Genomic DNA, 25,487 nt, shown 5'->3' on the forward strand with positions numbered 1-25,487 from the left:
TAACCTTGCCTGCCTTCCCTCTGAGGTCTGTGTCTTTTTAAAGAGCACCATGATCTGGGGTAAGTCTTCCAGATTTTCGCTCTACACAAATAATCTCAGTACTCCTATAAACCCTTCCACAGGGTGACTGCCACCGGCAGCACGTTAATCATTCTCGGAGCTCTCCCGTCCGACATGGGGAAATACACGTGTGTCGCCACTAATCCTGCTGGAGAGGAAGACCGAATTTTTAACCTGAATGTTTACGGTAAGTATGAAATTCCACCCTCCTTTGGCTGTGCCACATCAGGGCTCTCTCAGTGCAATACGAAGGCCCAGCAGTAGGTGTCTGAAGCATTTCGTTTGACAATATGATGTCATTGCGGGCTCCTTGTGAGATGGTTTGAACCAGTAACACACACACACACACACCCTTCCCTCTCTCGTTTTCTGCGCGACGTAGTCCCACCTGCCATCAGGGGTAATAAAGAAGAAGCAGAGAAACTAACGGCCTTGGTGGACACTTCAATCAATATTGAGTGCCGAGCCACAGGGACGCCTCCGCCCCAGATAAACTGGCTGAAGAACGGACTTCCCGTGCCTCTGTCCTCCCACATCCGGTTGCTGTCAGGAGGGCAGGTCATCAGGTCAGCTTTTATCGCATGTGACTTCTTGTTTGCTGGACAGATAAAGTCTCAGTGACTGTAGACTTTAACTTATCTAAATCGTGTTTAAGGAATGTTGTTGTTTTTCTAAGTTTTTACTATTGTTTGTTTTCCTTTTCAGTATCTTTTTAGAAGAGGGAGGATAACAAATATTTAATTACAATGGCTTTTTATTCTTATTTCAATGCTTGTATTTTAGTAAATTGTATAAAATAGGTCTTTTATAAAGGGACGTATCTATTACATATATATTTCTGAGAACAACTATTAGCTAAAATTTATAGCCAAATGATAGGAAGATGCCCACTAAATCATGTGATTTTTCACATTAATATCATTCTCTATTAGAATATATTTGAAAAATATTCACCTCTCAAACTGTATTATATTTTCAGTGGCTTACTGTCCGTGTCTAATCAACTTTGTCGGATAAATTACATTTGAGGCATCTGTGGTTTATGATGGATGGTTATAACCTTCATACCTAAACTTTTCCCACATAAATCACTTTCTATATCTATGTTTAAACCATAGGTATTTTACTTGTGTATGTTGAATGGGATCAAATTATGAACTGTTGGGTCAAATTGTTTTTCAGGATTGTGAGAGCTCAGGTGTCTGATGTTGCTGTGTACACTTGTGTGGCCTCCAACAGAGCTGGGGTGGATAATAAACATTATAGTCTTCAAGTGTTTGGTATGTCGCAGAAATGACTCTAGTGTTTTACCATGGGTCTAGTATTAAGCAACATGCTTTTATATTTAGATATTGCCGTATCAGAAAAGCTTGGCAAAATAGGATCTTGCCAACTAGGGAAGAACACATTTTCTTCCACGGGGTTCATGTTTGTTAGAGCATACTGTCTGTTTGCCAAAATGCTCTTCTAACCTGGAATTTTACATTAAGTCAAATCTAAAATTTTAAAAATAGCATTTCAATCCAGACGTAAGACCATTCCTTTCATACAAATAGAAAGTTCAGACTGTTTTCTAATATTATTAGTGGCCCATTTAGAGTATCGAAAATGTGAATTGATGTGTGCATAAACAGGGTGTCCCCAAAATGTATACACTTTTAATAATTATTAATTCCAATGGGTTCAATCTGGAAAAAAAGAAACATCAATTGAGCTCTCATATATACAGGGTATATACATTTTTGGGACACCCTACATATGTCTTTGTGTGTATGTATAGAGAACTCGCAACATTTCATTTCTGAAATATGAAGGTTTTCTGGTCTAGATTTCTCAATCCCTAAGGACATCTCAGAATAGTCAAGCAACTATTTAATATAAATGACTGATGTTGGCTTATATAAAACTTACTCTAGAACATACTATTATTTTATTTATTGAAAGTAGTTGAAAATATACTTCTGGAATTTATAATATGTATTATAACAAATTAAAGAGACAAACCTAAGCAGTTAAAACAATGGCCAAAATTTAAACACATTGGAACATTGTATGTTCTACAGGAAACATTCCTGAGGTTTCATTGCTAATACTTTGGAAGATTAGTAATTAGCCTACCTAACACATGTTTTTATGGTGATGTCATCAACTCATTACATGCTGTTTTAAATTCTATATTTTTATAGAGCATAGAAACACTATAAAACTAATTGAACTCTTCAACTTTTTAATCTAAACTGATCTCAAAGTAGATATATAAAACGTGCCCGTTTTCTTTTATGTGTAGTACCACCAAATCTCGACAATGCCATGGGAACAGAGGACATCATAATTGTCAAGGGCAGTTCTACCTCCATGACATGCCTCACAGATGGAACCCCAACTCCCCGAATGTCATGGCTTAGGGATGGCCAGCCTCTGGGGCTTGACGCCCATCTGACAGTAAGCACTCAAGGAATGGTCCTTCAACTCATCCAAGCAGAGACTGAAGATTCGGGAAGGTACACCTGCATTGCCTCCAACGAAGCTGGAGAAGTCAGCAAACACTTTATCCTGAAGGTCCTAGGTATGTAAACATTCAATATTGAGGAGTTGCCTACATCTTTCTCCTGAAAATGATAGAGCTTGAGTTGTCCATCTGTCCTCACTGAACTGAGTGAGAAAGGAGGCGTAGCAAAAGACAAGACTGGAAAGATACAAACCGTGAAGAGCCTTGGGAACATTTTAGAGAATTTGACCCCTTGACAAAGGCAGTAAAAAAGCTCAAACAGGGATGTGTTACAACTAGATTTCATCTCCCCGAAATTCCTTCTGACAGGGTGAAGAATTCAGAGAAGAGTCTGTTGTACTCATACAGGCCTGAAAATGCAGGCCCTGACCCAGGAAGAGGCAATGAGTGGGGAAAGAGAGAAGGAAAAACCCTCTAGGAATTCAGAAATAGAATCATGGTGCATTTCTGGATGTAGAAAATGAAAGAGAAAAATAACGCTGACGTTGTTAGAGTCATTTACAAAGAACAGCCTTCCCAGCTGAAGGGTGTATAAAAATTATATCTTCTGAAGACAGATTTGAAAACTGCCTCAGCGGAAAGAGAAGTTTCTGCATTCCAGCATCTGTTGAAAGCTAATTCCCTTAAAATCTGAAAAACACTGCACTTGAATCAGTGTTACCCTCCGAATGTGAATGTCAGTGTGCTAATTTGGGGAACTGCTATTCTCATCTTAATTCCATCCACGTGGTGGGAGGTATCGTGGTATATTAGTGGTTCTGGAAAGTCCATTTTGGGGAAAATACCAAAAGCAAGGGAGGAAATCCTACAAAACAAAGCTGAGGGGTTTTGACGGGGTCCAGGCTATGAAGGCTTTGTCGACCACATTAAAAATGTTGGTTTTTAACCTAGAACGATGGAAAACCAGTAAAAATTCTACTAAATGGAATGCCATGAGTAAAGTTGCAGTTTGAAAACGCCTCTCTTACTACAGAGTGGAGAGCTACTTAGAGCAGGAGACCAGTGTACTATTCTCAATTATGTTTAGGAAAAACAGAACTTCTAAAAAGATGGCAGCTGGAACAAAGAACTTCTGTTTCTCTTGCTGAGCGAGATATCTGGCGGTAGGCGGTAGTTGCATTGGTTCACCAGTTCAGATGTGTATAGTTCTCCTGGCCTTCATATCATAGTTCCATGATCACACATTGTTTGCTCACCCCACCCCAGAATCACTGGATGCAGCAATAAAGCAGGAAAAAGTCATAGAGCAAAGAGTTTGGGGACTTTCTTAGAAGTCCCATGAATACCTATGGGTCAGAATTGTCACATGTTACTCCACCTGCTCTCTACTGAAGAGGCACAACCCCAACAAAATCAGGGTCTGTTAACGAGAAAGAAACAAATAATTGATATTGGGTAGGCACCTGCAGCCAGCATGGAGGAGATATGGGTCCAAGTAAGTGTTTTTTAGCTCAGATTAGTGATGGAGGTGAGAAGAAGATGTATTCTGGTAAGAACTGCGGGTAGCAGTGTTAGGACTTAGGTGTGGATTTGAACACAGGTGAAGAAGAGATCAAGGAGGACTCCTAGTTTCTGGCTCACATGACAATGATTGGTGGACCTTTCACATAAATGCAGCGACTGCTGGAAAAGGACCGGGTTTTGAGGAACAAGGCAACAGGTTGAGGTGAAGTCGTTTTCAAACGTCCCACTGGAGATATTTATCTAAATCAGTAGATTTCTGGGTCTGGAGTTCAGATGAGAGATGTAGGCTGGAAATAAAGTTCTGGACTCCTGAGACTGTGGACAATGCCTAGGCCGCCCTGATACAAGACTTCGGGACAAGACCCAGAGTGCAGAAGTTCACAATCACTTAGCACCTGTAGGCTCTGATGACTGGGGATTGAGCCATTTGGGAACATGTTGTTGTTATTGTGATTTTAAATCTAGTGACTAGAATCTTTTTAGGATAAAGGCCAGGCCTAACTAATCTTTTTATCCACGGTGGCTGATACACAGTAAATACACAGCAAGTGAGAGGAATAAAGAATTGAGCAGAGTCAGAAAAAGAATCAGGGACATGCTTTGAGTGATACAGACAACACACTATGGAAATGAGAAGGGATAGAAATGTCATAGTTTGTTGAGATAATCAAGGAAGGATATATAGTTTTACAAATGAACTTAATGACATTAATGTGACCTTGGTTGTCCTTGAATATGCTCAGTTAGGAAATGGGATTAGTGGACAATGTTTCACTGGAAAGAATAGCATTAGAAAAGTCACAGAACAAGAAAGCACTGAACTTGTTGAAGGACAAGTATATTAAAAGTAGATAATATTATAAAGATAGATTAAGCCATATTATGAAAGCCTTGGGAGCTGTAATACAGAGCTTTTATTTAACTCAGTAAACAACATGGAGACACAAATCTTTTAAGCAAGAAATAGTGAATCAACTTAAAATACACTTAAGGAAATGTATTTTGTCTGATTTCTTAATTATAATCTATAAACAAAGACATATTTAATATATCCTTCTTTTTCCAGAAAGAAAAATGATGACCACGGGTAGAAATTTTTAGGAGGCATCGTTTTAATAATAATACCAACAGCTGTAGCAGGCATTGTAATAGTAATAACTTTTTTAAAACCTTAATTATAAAATAAAACAGATTCAGAAACACAAAAGAAATATACATTGTTCCTAGATAATCTCATTAAATCCTCACAACAATCCTATAGTGAAATAATAGTACCATCTATATTTTGAGATGTGTTCAAATTCACCAACCTACGAATTTTTGGAGCCAGGATTCAAACTCGGGCAGTTTGACTCCACCTCCTTTCCTGTGAGCCTCTGTTGTAAACTATGTGCCTGATTTTAAAAAATAAAATAAAATGCCGAAACCGGTTTGGCTCAGTGGATAGAGCGTCGGCCTGCGGACTGAAGGGTCCCAGGTTCGATTCCGGTCAAGGGCATGTGCCTTGGTTGCGGGCACATCCCCAGTGGGAAATGTGCAGGAGGCAACTGATCGATGTTTCTCTCTCATCGATGTTTCTAACTCTCTATCTCTCTCCCTTCCTCTCTGTAAAAAATCAATAAAATATATTTTTAAAAAATAAAATAAAATAAAATAAAATAAGAAGACAGTTAATGTTTGGAGCTGTCCAACCGATTTTGGCGGCCTTACGAAACAGTAAGCTGGAAATGCTCGTAGAAAACTTGAATGATCTTTGTAAGGGAGGTCTGTTTCAAAGGCATTCCTAAACTTAGAAACAGTTGAACTGAAAACCTTGTTGTTCCTTTCAAGGGTCTAAATTCCTTAACATCCCCTTGAGAAGGATAATTTAGAAGTATAAATAACGAAAAAGAGTTTCTGCCCAGACATAACAAATGTATTTTATGCAGACATAGTCTCCAAATGTAACTATCTTTTCATCTGCTTAGTGATCATTTCCTCTTAAAGTTCTGCATTGAAGAGCTGATAGCAAATTCCATAGCATTTGCCTATTGCTTTTGTAGAAGCAGCAGCTATATGAAAGGTGCAGAAACACACTACTGTGTTTAAGTACCGCTCTTTGAAAAAGATGGGTTTACTTTTTATTCTTTTCAGATCTTCACAGTTAAGTAAGATTGCTCTAATGATCGGAACCCCAATTACTGGGATGTAGCTGCTTTGTAATGGCTTGTTACTTTGTGATGTGTTATACCCATGAGCCATCCTTTTTAAAGCATTGCCGTTTTTAAAATGGTAATAACATCTAGTAATTATTTTGGTATCCTGTTCTAATTAGATTGTATCATATGAACCATAAATTTCTTTTATATTTTTATTGATTTCAGGGAGGCAGGGAGAGGGAGAGGAAGATAGAAACATCAATGATGAGAGAGAATCATTGATCGGCTGCCTCCTACACACCTCACACTAGGGATTGAGCCCGCAACCTGGGCATGTGCCCTGACTGGGAGTGGAACCTGTGACCTCCTGTTTCATAGGTCGACACTCAACCACCGAGCCATGCCGGCTGGGCTAAACCATAAATTTGAGTCAAGTTTTCTTTTAAAGATTTTCTAACCAGCAGTACTTTATGAAACAGCAAGTTTATTTTGTTTCTAATTTCCTTTAAATAGAACCACCTCATATCAATGGATCTGAAGAACCTACAGAGATATCAGTGATTGTTAACAATCCACTTGAACTTACCTGCATTGCTTCTGGAATCCCAGCTCCTAAAATCTCCTGGATGAAAGATGGACGGCCCCTTCCCCAGACAGATCAGGTACAAACTCTTGGAGGAGGAGAGGTTCTTCGAATATCTAGTAGTCAGGTAAGTTCAGCTCATACAATTATTTTATCCTTGGTTCAGCTTCTCCCTTGCTGATATCTGAGAAATGTTGGGAAAATTTTATCTTTGAATCGGAACATATCACAGCTCTCCGTAACTTTAGCAACGATAGATTGGTCCTACAATATGCACGACTGGGTAGACACTTACAAGGTAACGTGACTAGAAAGAAGTGTCAAAGATTTTCCTGCTTTCCAAAAATATATTTTTCACGGTAGTAAAATCATCGATTTTCAGAAGGAAGCAAGATATCTGCACGTTAACTTTTATAAATTTTCAGTGTTATAACTGATCAAAGGTTTTCAGAAGCTGTTAATTTGTACCATGTAGCACTTTATGGAACTGCCAAAACGCAATTCAACATACATATATCTGAAGCCTCAAAGAGCACTTTTGATCTTCAAAATGAACTACCATAACCGAAAATCTAAAGAGACACCATTTTTTTAAAAATGATTGAACGATTCAGTAAAATTGACTGTTATTTCCCTGTGTTTAAGGAAATTAATCAGAAATGTGAGTCTATTTAAGGGGAATATGTCTGGGATATCTTAGTGTCTTCTGTTCTAATAAAGACAAGCCTTATATTACAAATATTGCCCACCTGTGGCCCAGTGTTCTCATCTGTGAACTGAGGGGGAAAATGATAATAATACCTAACTCGTACACTTGGGGATTTAGAGATAATCTAACATACGTGCTTAGACTGATGCCACAGGCATGTAGTGATTCTAAAACAGAGTTAGATAGAATTAGCTGCTGCTATTATTGTTGTTATAATCATCATTCCTTTTAAAATAGAATAGCAAATTATTTAATCATATTTTGCTTGCATTTTCACTGAGAAAAGAGGAAGGAAGGAAAGGGAGCTGGAAAAAGAGAGCTGGGGATTATAAATTTTGCTGGTCCTGTGTTCAGCTATGGGTCTATCATAATGGTGACCCTCATGACAACTCTCTGAGGCCATGTCTTTATCCCCATCCTATAAACCCACAGACAGATCCAGGGAGATTACGTACTTGCCTGCCGAGTACTTATTGTTACTCAGTGATGGAGCTCGGCACACTTCTCATTTCTAACACCAAGGAGAACACGCCTTCCATCCCCCTCTTCTCTCCATCAGACCCTGCAGTAACCCAGAGGAAACCCAGGTCCAACCAGCAAACCACTTGAATGCTATAATTTCAATGGGCCAAAAAGGAAGTAAAAGAATTTTGTAACAAAGAATAGCATGAAGACAGGAACATATGTGGATTATCAATCATACGTTTATAAAAGAATCATAAATATAAGGGAATAAATAGATAAAGCTTAAGAGGGAGATTAAGGCCACATCGCAGTAGGACTTAAATGCAAGAATGAAAAGTTGAGTTATAACCAAACAAGACAGAGATGCATAGAGTGTTAAATGGTGACCCACATGTCCTGGCTATTGTGGAGAATACCAGCATAACCCATAAGACATTTCTCAGCCTTCAGTGAGCTTTCAGTTGTCTAGGAGAAATAAAGCTACACGTATGATAAAATTAGGAAAAGAAATAAGAAAACCATTAAAAACATAGAAGTGACTGCTCTTGGTTCCTCCACGCCTCTGTTTCCATAACATTTTATACACGTCTCACCTAAAGCACTTACTAAATCATGTTTTACTTTTGTCTTTTCATGTACATATCTGTAACATACAGATTGCCTGGCACATAATGGATGTTGTGCAAATTCCAAAATGTGTGGTAGAGACAAGAGTTTCCTAAGACGTCTTTTGTCAGACATTCATCTGTGATTTATTCCCAAGAGGGAAGAATTGTATGACCAAGTAGACTTGGAAACCTATGGACTGTGCCTTTCCTCCTCTGTGAGCCATAGCACTTGTCAACAACTCAGCAAAATCTTCCTCTAAAAAAACTGATCAACTATAATTTTCAAACACCCTATTAACAGAACGCATCCTAGAAAATGTAGCTACAAATAATGACCGTTGATATCCTGAAGGGCCAAAGTCGTCAGGAAATATTTCTTGGAGGAGGCAAGATTTAAGAGTAATCATGAATGATGGTTCAAGTTTGGCTAAGTCAGGACAAGTGCAGGGAAAGTATTACTTGGGAATAAAATGAGTTGGTTGAGAAGAGTTGACTTTTAGAGGTTTTGAAAATATGATGAGAAATTCAGAAATTATTCTCTAGACCAGTGGTTCTCAACCTTGGCTGCACATTAGAATCACCTGAGGATCTTTTTAAAATCCTGATTTCTGGGCCTCGTCCTCCGGAAATTCTGTTTCTTTGTTATGGGGTGGGGCCACAACATTAGTAACAAAGAAACAGAATTTCCGGAGGACGAGGCCCAGAAATCAGGATTTTAAAAAGATTCCCAGGTGATTCTAATGTGCAGCCAAGTTTGAGAACCACTGCTCTAGGCAGTAGCACAGCATTTTAAATTCTTAATTGAAGGAACTGGTGAGTGGCATTCTTCTAAAGTTGTGTTTAACTATTTTTCCAAAAATACTAGTCTTAACATACTGGTCTTAAATGTTTTCAAAGGAGTTTTTGCAGCCTACCAAAAAAGTTTTTCCATAACCTATAAAGTCAGTTTTGAATGTAAGAATTTTAAAATTTCCAATATACTAGGAATGTTCAAGTAGTAAAATAAATGAAAACAAGATTTTCCTACTTTTCCAAAATAGATTTTTCACAGTAGTAAGATCATTTACTTTCCAGAGTATACTTTACACACACATAAGCATGGGCCATTTCTACAAAAAAAAGTCAAACATATGAATGAAGACTAACACTTCCAGTGGAAACTATGCATGAGGTTTTTTTAAAGAAATGTTTCTGGTTTTAGTGAGAAAATAATAGATTTAGCTGTCAGTCAACACTCTTTGCAGCCAAATTACATAATATAGCCCTATTGTTTCCTCAAAGGTATATTCAACATGTGGCATTCATGTGCTTTATTTATGTAACCTGATATTTTTATTCATTTATTTACTTAATTTTTATTTTCTTCAGGAAGACCCTATTTGAAGTTTTCAGTGTGAAATTCAAACTCATAAATACTTGTTTCCTTAATAAACTTTGAGTATCCAGTCTGTCATGTACATATCTGCCTTTCCTGAGATCATGAAATACACCTAACATGCAATTATTCTGAGATTAAAGTGCTAAAACCCTGTTAAAACATGGAATTATATAGAATAGAGATGCCAAGCAATGCGTGATAAATGAATGCTAATCACAAATGTTAAAACAGTTTATTAATATTAATTATTGCGCCATCTTAATGAAATCTTGCTTGGTGTGAGATTTTCAAATTCATTCTAGTGGATATTTATTCTCATCATCAAAACCAACGTGGTAACGTTGTGTAATTTACATACCTGGATTTTTGTAGGTTGAAGATACAGGAAGATATACATGCCTGGCCTCCAGCCCTGCAGGAGATGATGATAAAGAATATTTAGTGAGAGTGCACGGTAAATTTGGCAAAATGTTCAGTAGTCAGTCCATCATACCCTAATACCTAGTTAGAAGTCATATTTTATGGAACATGTGGCAACTCCACAGTGGATCATGAGATATGATTATGTATTAGTAAATATGTATTTTTCAAATCTGATGCTTATATTTTACTGATCAAATGCTTTTAAGGAATAGTTCATTGGGTTTTGTTACTTCTTTTGATCCTGCACAAATAATTCATATTTAAAATCAGAATATAAATTATGATAAAAAGAAAAATTGTTTAATTCATAATCTTACCACACAAAGATAAGACCATTTTGCATATTAATATTTTGTCACAGAAATGTGGTCAGAGAGCATATAATAGTTAACCTGTTTCTCAATCTCACTTAATGGAATAGTGAATATGTTTTCATGTCAAAAAATATATCTTTATAAAATGACCTTTTGGTAATTGCACAGTATTCTATTTAACGTATATGCCATCATTTATTTAACCCATTACTTATTTTTGGATATTTAGGTTGTTTTTATATTTAAACCAGTATAAGCAATACTGTTATAAACATCCTTGCATATACATGTTGACCTATTTCTTAATTATCTTATTTTGATGAATTCCTGTAAATATCTTGCTTGTTTACACACACACACACACACACACACACACACACACATATAAGGCCAAATTATGTTCTAAAAAGTTGGACCAGTTACACTCTGGCATAGAAATAGGAATTGCTCTTCATGAAAAGGAGCTTTTTTAAAAACTAAGCACATTTTTATCTGATTCTCATAAAATACCTAAGTGACGAGGCAGTGCAAACTGTAGGGCTGATGTAATACAGGAGTGTCCTCCTCCACCCACCTGCCCTACACACCAATTCGACCTGCCACTATTGACATGTAAATTGTGTGTTATAATATGTTACATTAAAAAGATACATTTCTGCATATTAAGAAAAATATATACATTTCTGTATATTTTTATAGACAAACCCTAATTTAGTGGTTTTAAAATCTGATGTTCAGGGAAAATCATTACCAAGTGTATCCTGCACATGGAATCCCTTCTTTGTGCCAGAGTTTCTTTACTTGTTAAATGGTGATGTTAATGTGATTATGTTAGTCATGTGGCTTGGAAGAATTTCATTACTTACTGTATGTAAAAATATTAAGTAAGTAAAAACACATGCCACTGTTTGTAATCATTTGTACCATAAACTGAATGTTTTATTAATGCCTTTTGTTTCACACAGCAGAAGCAATATTTGTTGATTACATATTACAATTCAGATCGTTTTACATCTCATTTATTGAAAGCCTGTGGTGTATTTTTCTCACACGCAGTACCCCCTAATATTGCCGGAACTGATGGGTCCCAGGATTTCACTGTGTTACGGAACAGACAAGTGACACTGGAATGCAAATCGGATGCAGTGCCCCCACCTGTAATCACTTGGCTTAAAAATGGAGAACGGTTACAGGTAAGTCTTGGTAACTTCCAAGGATTCATTTTGAGAGAGAAAAAAGATCAGTTGTGGGGTCTTGGCTAGGTAGACAAAACCAAACATCAGGCTACTAGTTTTTCAACATTGCAGGGGTGGGCACAGGGTCCTTGGATCCACCTTCTTCTTTTCTCAACTTTAACCTGGGTAGTTAGTAACTAGTTATGGGTCAGAAGATAGGTATTGTGATCCCAGACACGCCATAAATTGGCCCAAGCATGTATCTCCTGGAGCCCATGAGTTCACGTGGGATTTGAAACACTCAGTTGTTTCTGACCTTGAGAGAGAAGAAGCCTTCAGAGTCTCAAAAGAACTGACCTGTCATGCCAAGTCTCTACAGCAACCCTGTTACTAAATCCCCTGGTCCAAACTTGGACCTCACGAGTAACCCCAAGAACCTGTGTGACATCAGGAGTCTGGGACTGGAATCCTTGAAGAACCAAGTTACTGGCTCGCTAAAGCTTCCCATTCTCAGCTTGAGTGGCCTGCCCATCCTTGAATGGATCACTGTGTCCAGGAGAACTGGGGACAGTGTTATGTCTGCCTTAACCACACTCATAGACATGGTTCTCCTGGGTGTATGTTTTTTTAAATCTGTCTTTATTGTTGAAAGTATTACAGATGTCCATTTTTTCCCCACTGACTCCCTCCACCCTGCTCCCACAGAGCACTGTTGTCTGTGTTCATGGGTTATGCATATATGCTATTCTCATGGGGTTTTTGTTTTGTTTTTTTGTTAATCCTCACCTGAGGATATTTTTTCCATTGATATGTTAGAGTGAGTGGAAGGGTGGTAGGCAGGAAGAGAGAATGAGAGGGAGGGAAAGAGGGAGAGAGAGAGAGTGAGAGAGAAAAAAAGAGAGAGAAACAGATATGAGAGAGACACATCGATTGGTTGCCTCCGCACTTGGGATGGAACGGCAACCCAGGTATGTCTGGGCCAAAGCTCTAACCACTAACAAACACTGGCCAGGGTCCTCCTGAGTTTTGATACAGGATAATGGTGGGGGGAGCAGACAACGTGTACTGGAAAATAAGCGCTCTACAGTTTACTGCAGTGACTGTTGATGTTATAAAATAACATTTCACTTCCTTGTCCTGACATTTTAATGATATTATTTTACTTGCTGAATCCAGGCAACACCTCGAGTCCGAATCCTATCTGGGGGGAGATACTTGCAAGTGAACAATGCGGATCCAGGTGATACAGCCAATTACACCTGCGCTGCCAGCAACATCGCAGGAAAGACTACAAGAGACTTTATTCTCACTGTCAACGGTAAGGAAAATTAATCATTGGTTCACAATTTAAAAGTTTAGCGAAGGACATTTGAGTAGGTAATAATCTTTTTAATGAGTATATTAATTCTCGTGGTTCCTATTTCTTTAGAAAAAGACAACATGTCGTATTTGTATTGTGGCCATATTCAGACTAACTCAATTTCAAAAAAATTAATTAAAGACATATTCCTCTAGCGTAGAGGATAATATGTGCCCAGTTGTCATCAGCATATCCTGATGTTTCATGTCATTCAGATCTGAGCCATTCAGGAAGTGAATACACTGAATTTCCAAATGACAAGTGGCCCATTATTTAGTTCACCCTTTTTAAAATATTTTTTTATTGATTTCAGAGAGGAAGGAAGAAGGAGAGAGAGATAGAAACATCAATGATGAGAGAGAATCATTGATCGGCTGCCTTTTGCACACCCCCACAACCCAGCATGTGCCCTGACTGGGAATTGAACCCTGACCTCCTGGTCCATAGGGGCCACTCAACCACTGAGCCATGCCGGCCAGATTAGTTCACCTTTATTGATGTTGGTGTTTCAGTGTACATGTACTAGACAGAAACCGCCATTGAATTTCAATTTTATCGAACAAAAAATCTAAACGCTAAACTTTGCCAAGCTTGAGGAAGATAATACAGACTTCCCACCAGAACAGTCCCTTTGGATTTTTAATGTATGAAACTTTGCAGGATATTAGGTGACCCACACAACTAATATCTCTACTACTAAAATTAGAATTCAGGTTCCCCTTTCCCATATGCATTTGATGATTAATAAAATGCATGCTCCGAGACTTGCATGATTAATCACAGATGTGCTTTTTGTTAAAACAGCCCACTTTCTGTTCTTCATTTAACGTGAAGTGGTGCCAGTGTTAACATTCTCTGACCATTATTTGGCCAAAGAAAAATAAGAAATATCATCTTTAATTTGCATCAGACTAAAGCTGACTTTTATGTAAGCCTCTCTTCTAGAAAGCCAGATTTCACACACCATATAAGGGATTCAACACCCCCTCCCCCATCTACACTTGATTTTTAAACACAAATATCTTGAATAATATTTTAGGAATAAAACCCCGGTTCTATTTAGACTAACCTGAATGAGCTGTGGGCAAAGTTATAGTTGTGACTCAAAGCTCACCTTGTATTATGGCTTCAAAGTCTTAGTTCAGGCTGCGTTATTAACACAAATGAAGTCTTCCATATGCATCTCTCGTGCAGTTCCTCCAAACATAAAGAGTGGCCCCCAGAGTCTTGTCATTCACCTAAACAAATCAGCCGTGTTGGAATGCTTTGCTGAAGGTGTGCCAACCCCGAGGATAATGTGGAGAAAGGACGGGGCTGTTCTCTCTGGGAATCACGCAAGGTAACAGCTCTGGAAAGGGGTGAGAACTACTGTAGGAACTGAAATACAGATCCTTAAATCTTTTGCCCAATGCATTATTTTGAACTTGGTATATTAGAATGGGTCTCTTCATCTTAATATGAGAATCAAACTATAGTATTTTAAAAGCATAATTCCTAAGACTTATATCCAAAACATAACGATGACCACCCTTCCAAGATCACAATCCCATCTGCTGCGCACCTTTGTAGAATATCCCTTGTTTCCACCAGCATGTTGGCAATTTCTGAAGCAGGAAAAAGACCGGAGATGGAGTGAACTAAGTCTTGAAAAGTGCTCTCAGTCAAAATGCGAGTCATCAGAACAGGCTGATTCGGGGGACTTCATTGTGATCCTTCTTGTAGATATTCCATCTTGGAAAATGGATTCCTTCACATCCAGGCAGCACATGTCAGCGATGCTGGGCGATATTTGTGTATGGCTACCAATGTTGCTGGGACCGACCGCAGGCGGATAGACTTACAAGTCCATGGTGAGTACACTTCTATGAATAACATCCAGTCCTTGGGTCACATGTTCTTTGATACCCTAAACCGATAAGGTCTTAAAGACCTTCATAGCTCTAGCCGGTTGCTCAGTGGTTAGAGCATTAGCCTGCAAACTGAAGGGTCCCGAATTCGATTCCAGTCAAAGGCACGTAGCTCAGGTGCAGGTTTCAATCCCTGGCCTCAATGTGTCTCTCTCACATCAATGTTTCTCTCCCTCTCCTTTCCACTCTGTCTAAAACCACTGGAAAAAATATATCCTCGGGTGAGATTTAACAAAAAAATGAAAAATAAAAAAGTGAAATATATATATTTTTAAAAAGACTTTGCTATCCAAGGCTATTTACATGTATTACACTATATTATGAACAGGCAAGACCCATGTTTTCTCCTCATTATGAATGGTGCCATCACAACACTATTTAAATGCACACAGTGGTATTGTTTTTTGTAACTATGAGGCACGTTGCCAATGACTAATTTTGCTTGGGCAGAAATACTTCAGACAGCATAGTATTTGCTGAGTGTTTCCGTCTTATTTGGTGACTGTTTTAGTTCCTCCGTCTATTGCTCTGGGCCCTACAAACATCACTGTAACTGTGAATGTTCAAACGACTCTGGCTTGCGAGGCTACTGGCATACCAAAACCATCCATCAGCTGGAGAAAAAACGGGCACCTTCTCAATGTGGATCAAAACCAGAATTCCTACAGGTAAGAAGTAGTTTCATTGAAAAATCCCACCTTCTACTTAGAAAAATATTCAAAAGATAATTAAGATTTATATCTAGCTATGAAGCCAACAAAAAACTTAAAGTATTAAGAATTAGCTAGTGTATGGAAAGTATTTCTTTTTTTTATATATAGAATTAGTCTTCCAACCCAAAATCTTTTTCTGAATCATTCATGCAACCTTTCTATCTGAAGTCTGTTAGTGAGGTCTATAGGATTAGATTTCTGTTCTGCTGTTTTTTGTAGTTTTTGTTTGTTTGTTTGTTTATTTGGCACCTTTTGGCATTTCATAAAGAAAAAGGATGATCACATGATTTAGTACAAAAGAAAAATTATTCTGTAAAAACAATTCAAATTTTACTTGTCCAATAAAGCTCAAATTTTATACCTTGAAACACAACTTAGGTATTTGGCAGCATGTTTGGAAGGAAAAACAGCATTTTCTCCTTTTTTTCCCCTCTTTATATTTTTCTGGGTTTATTATCATACCTCGTAATATGGCAGTGTGTTATTTTTAACATTTAAGTCACTACGAATTTCTGATGCTTTAGATGAGCATCAATTAAGTTAACAATTAAGTTAATAGTTATCAAAGGATATGCAATAGTACCTTAAAAAAAGTTCTCTTTGGAAAGATCTTTGACAAAAATCAATTATAATGCATCAAGAAATATAAGGTTAGGAGTGTTTCTCTTAAACTGCTGTTGCTACCCTCTCTTTCTCAGCCTTTGAATCTTTTGACATTGGGCTTTAGTGACTTGAGTGTACACACTATCTGAAAAATGTACAATGCCCTTGAATTAAAAAAATTGTTAAATATGTTCCCAGTCAGTCCAATTGTTTCTATACTGCCAGTGCACAGTTTGAAGTAAAAAAAAAAAAAAAAAAAAAAGATATTCTTATTTAGGTTTACTTTAAATAATGTATGCATATTTACTAAGCCTCCTAAACACTTTAATTTCAAATTGTTGGAAGGAGAAGACATTGACATATGTACTATGCATCTCCAAGGTATCCAACACAGGTAAGGAGACACGTGAAATAGGGAAAGGTACAAGACAGACTGGTAATTTCCCGTCTATCAATGGAAATAACCAAATACCAGCCTGCAAAGTTATTGGTGAGATTTAGAGATGATTAATGTGAAGCATTTGATAAGGTGCCAGGAATGTATTCAGTGCTCAGTAAACAGTGGTTCTCATCAGCCTGCTCTTTGCACTATAGTCACTTAGAAGGGCATGGCTGATCATGATAGAAGCATCCTGAAAATGCAAGACACCCCCTTCAGACAGTCCTTCTACCCACCGCTTCCTATAGATGTCAAGGTTGAGGCCTTATTAACCAACTGCCATAGGAACTTCAAGTCTGATACCTAAAGTATCCAGATAAATGGTGCTCATTTTAACATGAGAAAAGTTCCATTTCCCTCAGTTCATAACACGGCACCATGTTGAACCAACAGGAAACGTTTATGTGAACTGATACATAGAATCTCATTGCTTTAAAATCTTTCTTCTAGGCTCCTTTCTTCAGGTTCACTAGTAATTATTTCCCCTTCCGTGGATGACACTGCCACCTACGAGTGCACTGTGACAAACGATGCTGGAGCGGACAAGAGAGCCGTAGATCTCACTGTCCAAGGTAGAGCTGGCTTAAGGTGTGGAGTGAAAGTTATGCTGACATCATCCATCCTTCCAGCCTCACAAGGGGGCTTCCTTTTCCTCTCGCTTAACATTTCCTTTCAGTGTAGAAAGAGAAAAAATGTATGATAACACTTTGGAAATCTGTAAGCGTTGGAAACATGGCGTTTTCTTTTTTGTGTGTTATTATTGTTGTTTTAGTTCCACCTTCCATAGCTGATGAGCCTACGGACCTCCTGGTAACCAGACACACCCCAACAATCATTACCTGTGCTGCGTCAGGAGTTCCATTTCCCTCAGTTCACTGGATGAAAAATGGTATAAGACTGCTTCCCAGGGGAGATGGCTACAGAATTCAGTCCTCAGGTAAGATCGAGTTCCGTGATTGCACAGTTGTTGATTGCAGTTATTATGAATGGATGGCCTCACCTGGGTTTTTTTGCACCAAAATAAAAGAATAAATTACATCTACATTTCTGGAATTAGGCAGCTGGAAAATAATTCAGTGAGAGCTTGAAGGGGACCTAGGGAAAGGAAGAGACAAAAAGTATAAAAACAAAATAACAATATCTAAGACTGATCTGAATATAATAAGCATCATCACTGGGATTTTGTGGGCATGTTTACTAAACCTAAGGTTGAACAAATTCACTGGTTGACTTTCACTGAACCGCATTTCTTTCATTGGCCAAATAGAATGTCTATTTATTTAAAGAACATTTAGTGCCTAAAATAAACTACATACACCATGTAGTTTTGGATGATAAAACCAATATGGGGTTATTGCTTTCAATTTATAATTTAGCAGATAAGGCTGGATGATAAATGCTGTAATGGATAATTTTTGAGGGTGGTAGCCAATATTTATAAAAGTTAAGTATTAAAAACCTATAGTATTGAAGAGAGAGAAAAATAATTCACTTATATGCAAGTATAGGTGGTTCACATTAGTGTTTCTGAAAAGCTCATTCTGCATCGGGAAGGTGCACTGGGGATAAAATAAAGCAACAACTAGCATCCAGGGGCTTTATGATTGTGTGCATATTATTCTGAAAGAATTTGTTTATTTCGTCACTAGAAGGGAAATAATGGAAGGTTTATTCTTGGGGTGGAACTTGGCTTTCAAAGCCAAGTATTTCGCTGTCTCAGAAACCCGTAGAGGTTCATAACAATTAACATCGTAAAATATACATTAACTATCCATCAGCACAAAGTATCGTGCTAAAAAACAAGTTCGGAACTTCCTTAGAATGTTAAACTGAGTTACCACATGACTCAGCACCTCCGTTCCTAGGTATCTACTCAGAAATGAAAACATGTGTCCACACAAATACTTGTTTGCAAATGTTCATGCAGTATCATTCACAATAGCCAAAAGTAGAAACAATTCATTTGTCCACCACCTGGTAAATGTGTATAAATCCATGCAATGGAATTCTATTTAGTAATAAAATGGAACAAAAAGATTGACACATGCTACAACAGGTGAAACTCAAAAACTCTGCTCACAGTGACAGATGTCAGGCACAAAAGACTTCTGGATGAGTCCATCTGTATGAAATGTTCCAAAAAGGCAAATGTATAGACAGAACGTAGAGTAGTGGTCGCCTAGGGCTGGGTCGGGAGTAGGAGTGGCTGTAAATGGGATGAAATTTCTTTTTAGGAAAATGGAAATATTCTAACATTTGATTACGGTAAATATACTAAAATTTGTGAATTGTGCATCTAAGTGGGTGAATTTTATGATATGTAAAGGTTGCCTCAATGAAGTTGTTAATAATGATTTTAAATGTACTTTGCCAGGCACTTCAGGGGGTACAAGTATGAAGATAAGCCAAGCACCACTGTGCTAGGGGATGAGAACCATCGTTTATCGAACCAGAAGTACAGGGATGCCCTGTGCATGAAAACTTTTTTTTTTCTTTTTAGGAGCAATTGAAGTATTTGCCACTGAATTGAGCCATGCGGGAAGATACACTTGCGTCGCCAGGAACGCGGCTGGTTCTGCACATCGACACGTGACCCTTCATGTCCAGGGTATGGAAGACTATTGACTCGTTAAAAGCTTGACGTTGGCTTTTTGTTTTGTTTTGCCGTGTTTATTCTAGAGCTGTGAACCACAGTAATATGTTGAGGATAAGAAAGCCTGGTAGGTAGTCTTCAATAGACTAAAGAAGACACACAGATAATAAACCCTACAGAACAATTCCCAAGTTATTTTTCTTCTTGAGTATTTATAACCTGTTCCTGTTTCTGGTCTTCTAATGGAAACTGGCTACAGTAGCAGCAAGACTTAAAAAAAAAAAAACATGTAATGTGGCCAATATTCACTTTTCCCTGGGACAATCAAATCATTGCAGTTTTGGAATTATGAATCTGGGCACGTTTAACTTCATGGCTACTATAGACTTTTCTGCCACCAATGAGTGGCATTGTTTATTTCTGTTGATTGGTTCTTCTAGAGCCTCCAGCCATTCATCCTCAGCCAAGTGAACTGGACGTCATTCTAAACAATCCCATTCTGTTACCATGTGAAGCCACAGGGACACCCAGTCCTTTCATTACTTGGCAAAAAGAAGGCATCAATGTCATCACTTCAGGTACCTCCCACAGTTTCTATCAAGAAAACCGTGGCTAGATGGTGCTTTCTGATTCAGAAGTCAGTGTCTTTTTTTTTTTTTTTCATGAAAATAAAAATTCTTCTCACTCCGCTTTCCTTACTGTGATGTAGGCAACGGCCATGCAGTTCTTCCTGGTGGTGGCTTGCAGATCTCCAGAGCCGTGAGAGAGGATGCCGGCTCTTACATGTGTGTGGCTCAGAATCCAGCTGGTACAGCCTTGGGCAAAATCAAGTTAAACGTTCAAGGTACCCAAATCACAAATCCCTATGTCTTCATTGCACAGCTGCTGTAACCATGAATACCAAAATTCATGTCTAAAATAGTTGTTAACTCTCTTAGTTTATGTCATCTAGGACCCTTATGAAGAAAAAAATTGTATGTTTTGGGAAGGGTTTTTTTGGCCTTGTTTGTATAAGTAAACTAAGGCATCTCATCATATTTTGATCTTCTGTGAACGGCAGTTTGGGACTCTGTTTCATTGAAGGTGATTTTTAAAGCCATTCTCTCCATAATTGAAACACTAGCTTGCAATATCCACCTGAAAACATATTATAATAGCAGTTAAATCAAATTGATGGGAAGAAAATGGTTCTCAAGACAAAATGTTTTTTTTCCACATTTAACTCAAATTTTCTTGATATAATGTTCATATCCTATGCATTGCTGTTGTGAATTAAGTGCACTGAAAATAGGTTCTGAGCCATTGAGTTTTCTGATTTTGCATTTCCTTATAGCGTGATTTTTTTTTTATGATGAATTAATTACTATATAAAGCTCACTTCCCTGCAGATTGTAAATCTAATTTCTTTGTCTTTTTCAACAAATATTTATTGGGATAATAAGTGGAAATACATTGAACATTACAGACATTTATCTTCCCTTCTAGTATGGAGAAGAAGAAAACTACCAAATAAAATAATTATAAATTCTGATATATGCCATTCAGAAGAAAAAACAAACGGCTGAGATGGAGAATAATGGGGAAATGTGGGGACCACTCAGTGGTTAAAGTGCTTTGTTTGAGGAGGTCCCATGTGAGCTGAGACTTGATTGGTGAGCTAGGGTGAGCCTGTAAGGTGGCGGAGTGTCTGAAAGAGGACAGCATGTGCAATGGCCCAAAGACCGGAAAGCGTAAGAAGCAGCATGCCAGTGTGGCTAGACAGTGATGAGTGAGGGGGAGGCTGGCAAACGTGAGGGAGGTCAGAAAAGGAGGCAGGGCCAGTGCATGGAGGGCCGAAGGACCGAAGGAAGGTTAGATTTCATTGTCTGTGCGTTGCCAAGCCTTTAACCAGAACTCTGATTTGGTTTTAGGATGATCTCTTTCGCCGCTATGCAGCTAAGAGTTTAGAGAAAAGGCAAAACTAAAGCTGGAAGAGCTATTAAAGTCATCCTGGCAGGGTATCATGGTCTGGCCAGGAGTGGGGAGTTTCAAGGGTTAATGAAAAAAGTAATGGCTTGAGAATATGTATGGAGGTGTAATTGCTATGATTGCTGATAAATCAGATTTGAGAGGTTAGGAAAAGAGAAAAATCACTGGGCTTTGGGCTTGAGCTGCTGAGTGATGGATGATTGCGCCACGGGGAATGCAAGGAAGGAACTGGTAGGAGAAAGGAAACCAGGATTTGTGCTTAATCATGTTAAATGTGGGAAACTATTCAAAATCCTAGTAATGTCAAGTAGAGAGATATGAATAGTTATGAATTCAGGACTCATGGGAGAAATATAATCTAAGATATCAATGAAGAAGTAGCAGCTATATTTTAATTCACAAGGTTGGTTGAGAATTTGCATAGAAAAGAGCTAAGGACAATGCCCCCTGGGACACTGCATTGTTTAGGGGTCCCAGAAAGGAGAAGACACTGGAAAAGATAAAAAGGAGAGAGCAGAGGAGTCAGACGAGAACGAGACTGAGGCCAGGAGAGGAGAGTGAGTGGACAGCTTTGTTGAATGAAAGTGAGAGGTCATGTAGGGTAAGGACCAAGAAACACTTCATTGGTCTTGACAATACAGAGGTCATGGAAAAGAACAGTTCCAGACTGAGGGTTTTTTTGTTTGTTTTGTTTTCACCAATTGATTAAAATTATCGATATGAGCAATTATGGGACAAAAAAAACACATTAAACAACTAAGAGCATTTCAACATCCCAAAAGCAGCCAGAGATCATTGTGTGCTCTAGAGACGGGAACAATTCTGAATACAGCTGCTCCTTGCTGATACAGTATGTAATTGCAAGCACGGATTCAACCGGATAGTTTTGGTTGGTAAAAATAATTATAACATGCTTATTCGTATTTTTTCACAACATGGAGATTTTATTTCACTCATCACCTTTAGCGTAGCCTAAGATTTGGTCTCGACATAGTTGACCATTTCTCCATAGCCTCTGGAGATGTGGAAGATAGTCCTAAGCCCCCCCCCTGCCCCCCCCCCCCCCCGGGTCTTGCCATGCACGGAGGGTCTTACTTGGAAGAGTGGAGTTCTCAGAGATCTCTTGTTTCTGATTTCATTTCTTCATCAGCCTGTGGTAATAATGAATATTGTTGGTCTTGTCTCTCAAGCTTTTTTGAACTGGTGGTGGATATTTCAGAGGATTTTTTTTTTTTAATTTTCCATCATGGCTGTCTCTGCAGCTTGTCACCATCTCTGGCCTTGAAGGTGGGGAGGCCATCCTCTTCCTCTCCTTCCTTTGTCCTGTGCTTGTGGTTGGTTGTTCTCTCATACTAATTTAAGCTGTCTTTAAGTCTCAATAGAATACCCAGACCAATACCTAATGGCAGTCAACCTATTGTAAACACTAGGAGAGAGAAGTCCTTATCATCAGCCCTTCCATAATTTTCTGAAGAAGTGGGAAAAGTTTTATCTATACAGGTTTTTTTCCATGACCCATTCATTTATTTATTCATTCATTCAAGTAATACTTCATTAAATTTGGCCACTATATATGAGACACCATACTTAAGCACCATAGAAAATGCATAAGTAGAGAGCAGTTAAATAATTTCCAAACTTTGAAGGGGTCTGTTTTGAAAGCTTAAATAGCTGAAGTGAATCACACAATACATGCATGTTAAAGAAGTGCCTATCGACACCGCCTAAATTTTCTGGACATGGAATTCCTTGGGAATATATGTTTTTATCCTTATTTAAAGTTGATTGTTGTTGACATTTGTTAACTCTATAAAGAATACTTTTCTGAAATGAGGTCAGTGAGAACAAACTTGACCCTTTGATGATATGCTAAAGTCAGGATTTTATTATCTCTGAGACTTCACTTTGCTAGGGGAGTACTAGAGTGTATGAATGGTACATTCATACTTTAAGATGAAACTTGAACTTTGTGTCTTTTAGTTCCTCCTGTCATCAGCGTCCATCCAAAGGAATATATCATTGCTGTGGATAAGCCTGTCACACTACCGTGTGAGGCGGACGGCCTCCCACCGCCTGACATCACGTGGCATAAAGGTGGCCATGCCATTGTGGAATCAGTCCGCCAGCGCACCCTCAGCTCTGGGGCTTTGCAAATAGCCTTTGCTCAGCCGGAGGACGCCGGCCAGTACACATGCATGGCAGCTAACGTGGCAGGATCTAGCAGCTCGAGCACCAAGCTCACTGTCCACGGTAGGTGGTTTCACATAAATTATTTCAATCTACAACATTACCATGGCAAAGAGAAAAGGCCCCTAAGAAAACATCCGATAGAAATAAAAACCATGCAAAACCAATAGTTCTTAATGTAGAGGGGTGTGTGTGTGTGTGTGTGTGTGTGTGTGTGTGCTGCAGGTACACTTGCCCTTCAAATCTATTTTCTGTAGGCATTTATTTGCATGTGAGAAAAAGATACTTTATTAATAATGTGTCCAGGATAGTTAATATGCTGCCAGTGATCGCCTCATATTGTGATTACCGGGATCTGTACTTTGGCTTATGAGAAGTCCATTTGTGTTTGCGACTCTTCTGCTTCACTTCTCAAGTCGAAAGTCATCTCCAAACTACACCATGACCTACATTATAAATATAGTGTGAACCCGATGAGAATTGGAGATCTATTTGATTCATTATTTTAAAGTAGCAAAATATTTACAGGTATAGTTTTTGTATCAGGAAAAAGGTACCACATTTTCCTTTGTATTCAAATGACAATATCTAAAGATCAGTATTGGAATATTTTAGTTGTTAATATGTATTATAAGACTAATGATAGATTAACTATTAATTTTAGTGGTAGGAAACAGTGAGCAAATCAAACTGTTTCTAACTACTATTTCCAGAACTATTATTAGTACTGGTAATATTAGTATTGCTAATAGTAGTTACTCTTGTTTTAATAATGAGTTTCTGCTTTTTTTTTTCCAAAAGTTTGTGAAAGCTATTTTTATTTTTCAGCTGTATTTGAATACAATTTTGAATTTCCTACAGCTTCATTGTTGCAGTAAAAGTTCAAGTGAAATCACTTTTAATTGATAAATGAATAATTTAGCCAAAACAAAAAAATTACCATTATGAATTTTCTACATTTCTTTCCGAAGAAATATATTGCTTTTGGTTCATACATTTGATCTAATCAATATATATATATTAGTCCCTTAATAAATTAGGCACTAATAAATAAATAACACTCCGTATTTTTTCGTATTTGTAGAAAACTTACCAAAATTTACCAGATATTAAGCAACGAAGAAATCATTAAGATTTTAAAACACATGCCACAATTCCTGCCCACAAAGCTGGACATCTGTAATGAACTCTTAATACCAAAACCTCAGCCCCAAGCAAATTACAAAATACCATTCTAACTAACAAGTGGGTTCAATAATATGTTTTTATTTTTAGATTATTTAGAAAATAATAAAAATAAGGACAGTGTATATCAAAATGCATGGTGTGTGGCCAAAATGAAACTGAAATATAAAGGCATAGCCTCAAATTATCCATTTTGAAAAAGAATGAATTGAAGTAAATGTACTAATGTTGGAACTCTATAACAAGTAACAAAATAAATAACTCCAAAAAAACCTGTGTAAAGGAGATAATAAAAATACAGCATGATTCAATAAAAAATGAATTGAATATTTTTGATGTACCATTAAACAAAATAGGTTCTTATGTTTTTCATATTTGTAATGTTTATGCATATATTCAGTCAATCATGTTTGTATATTTTCTCATATAATTATAAAAAGGATGAAAAGTTGGAGTTTACACAATAGCTTTACTTTTACTGAAACGAACTGTTGTCCTGTCACTTTTTAAAGGGTATTATAATAGATCCATTTCTCACTGATGTATTTGAATAATTTCAAAGTTCATTGTTTTGGGAGGGAAGATATTTTTACTTTTTGATCCAAATATTCTTAAAACTTTAAAGACTTTTTCCTTTAGAATATCTTAGTTCTACATCCACTGAAGTATTTTATTAGTACACCGAAACATTCAATTTATCTTTATT

The 25,487-nt window shown here is 37.7% G+C and overlaps 1 protein-coding gene across 1 annotated transcript in view; it reads left to right on the forward strand.

Annotated features, from left to right (window-relative positions):
* HMCN1 (hemicentin 1) overlaps window positions 1–25,487 on the forward strand; it is a gene marked incomplete at its 5' end in the record, with an annotated part of 289,007 nt that overhangs the window by 209,635 nt on the left and 53,885 nt on the right. Inside the window, 17 exons of the mRNA XM_081113289.1 lie at window positions 123–247; window positions 443–626; window positions 1,243–1,340; window positions 2,348–2,626; window positions 6,685–6,881; window positions 10,287–10,368; window positions 11,708–11,844; window positions 13,003–13,144; window positions 14,381–14,525; window positions 14,909–15,036; window positions 15,605–15,761; window positions 17,299–17,420; window positions 17,621–17,785; window positions 19,349–19,456; window positions 19,882–20,019; window positions 20,151–20,285; window positions 23,390–23,659. Coding sequence (XP_080969415.1) covers window positions 123–247; window positions 443–626; window positions 1,243–1,340; window positions 2,348–2,626; window positions 6,685–6,881; window positions 10,287–10,368; window positions 11,708–11,844; window positions 13,003–13,144; window positions 14,381–14,525; window positions 14,909–15,036; window positions 15,605–15,761; window positions 17,299–17,420; window positions 17,621–17,785; window positions 19,349–19,456; window positions 19,882–20,019; window positions 20,151–20,285; window positions 23,390–23,659 — 2,612 coding nt within the window. The remainder of the gene's footprint in view (window positions 1–122; window positions 248–442; window positions 627–1,242; window positions 1,341–2,347; window positions 2,627–6,684; window positions 6,882–10,286; window positions 10,369–11,707; window positions 11,845–13,002; window positions 13,145–14,380; window positions 14,526–14,908; window positions 15,037–15,604; window positions 15,762–17,298; window positions 17,421–17,620; window positions 17,786–19,348; window positions 19,457–19,881; window positions 20,020–20,150; window positions 20,286–23,389; window positions 23,660–25,487) is intronic.

This window comes from Myotis nattereri (assembly GCF_964212035.1).
Source record: "Myotis nattereri genome assembly, chromosome: 18".
Taxonomy (NCBI): Eukaryota; Metazoa; Chordata; class Mammalia; order Chiroptera; family Vespertilionidae; genus Myotis; species Myotis nattereri.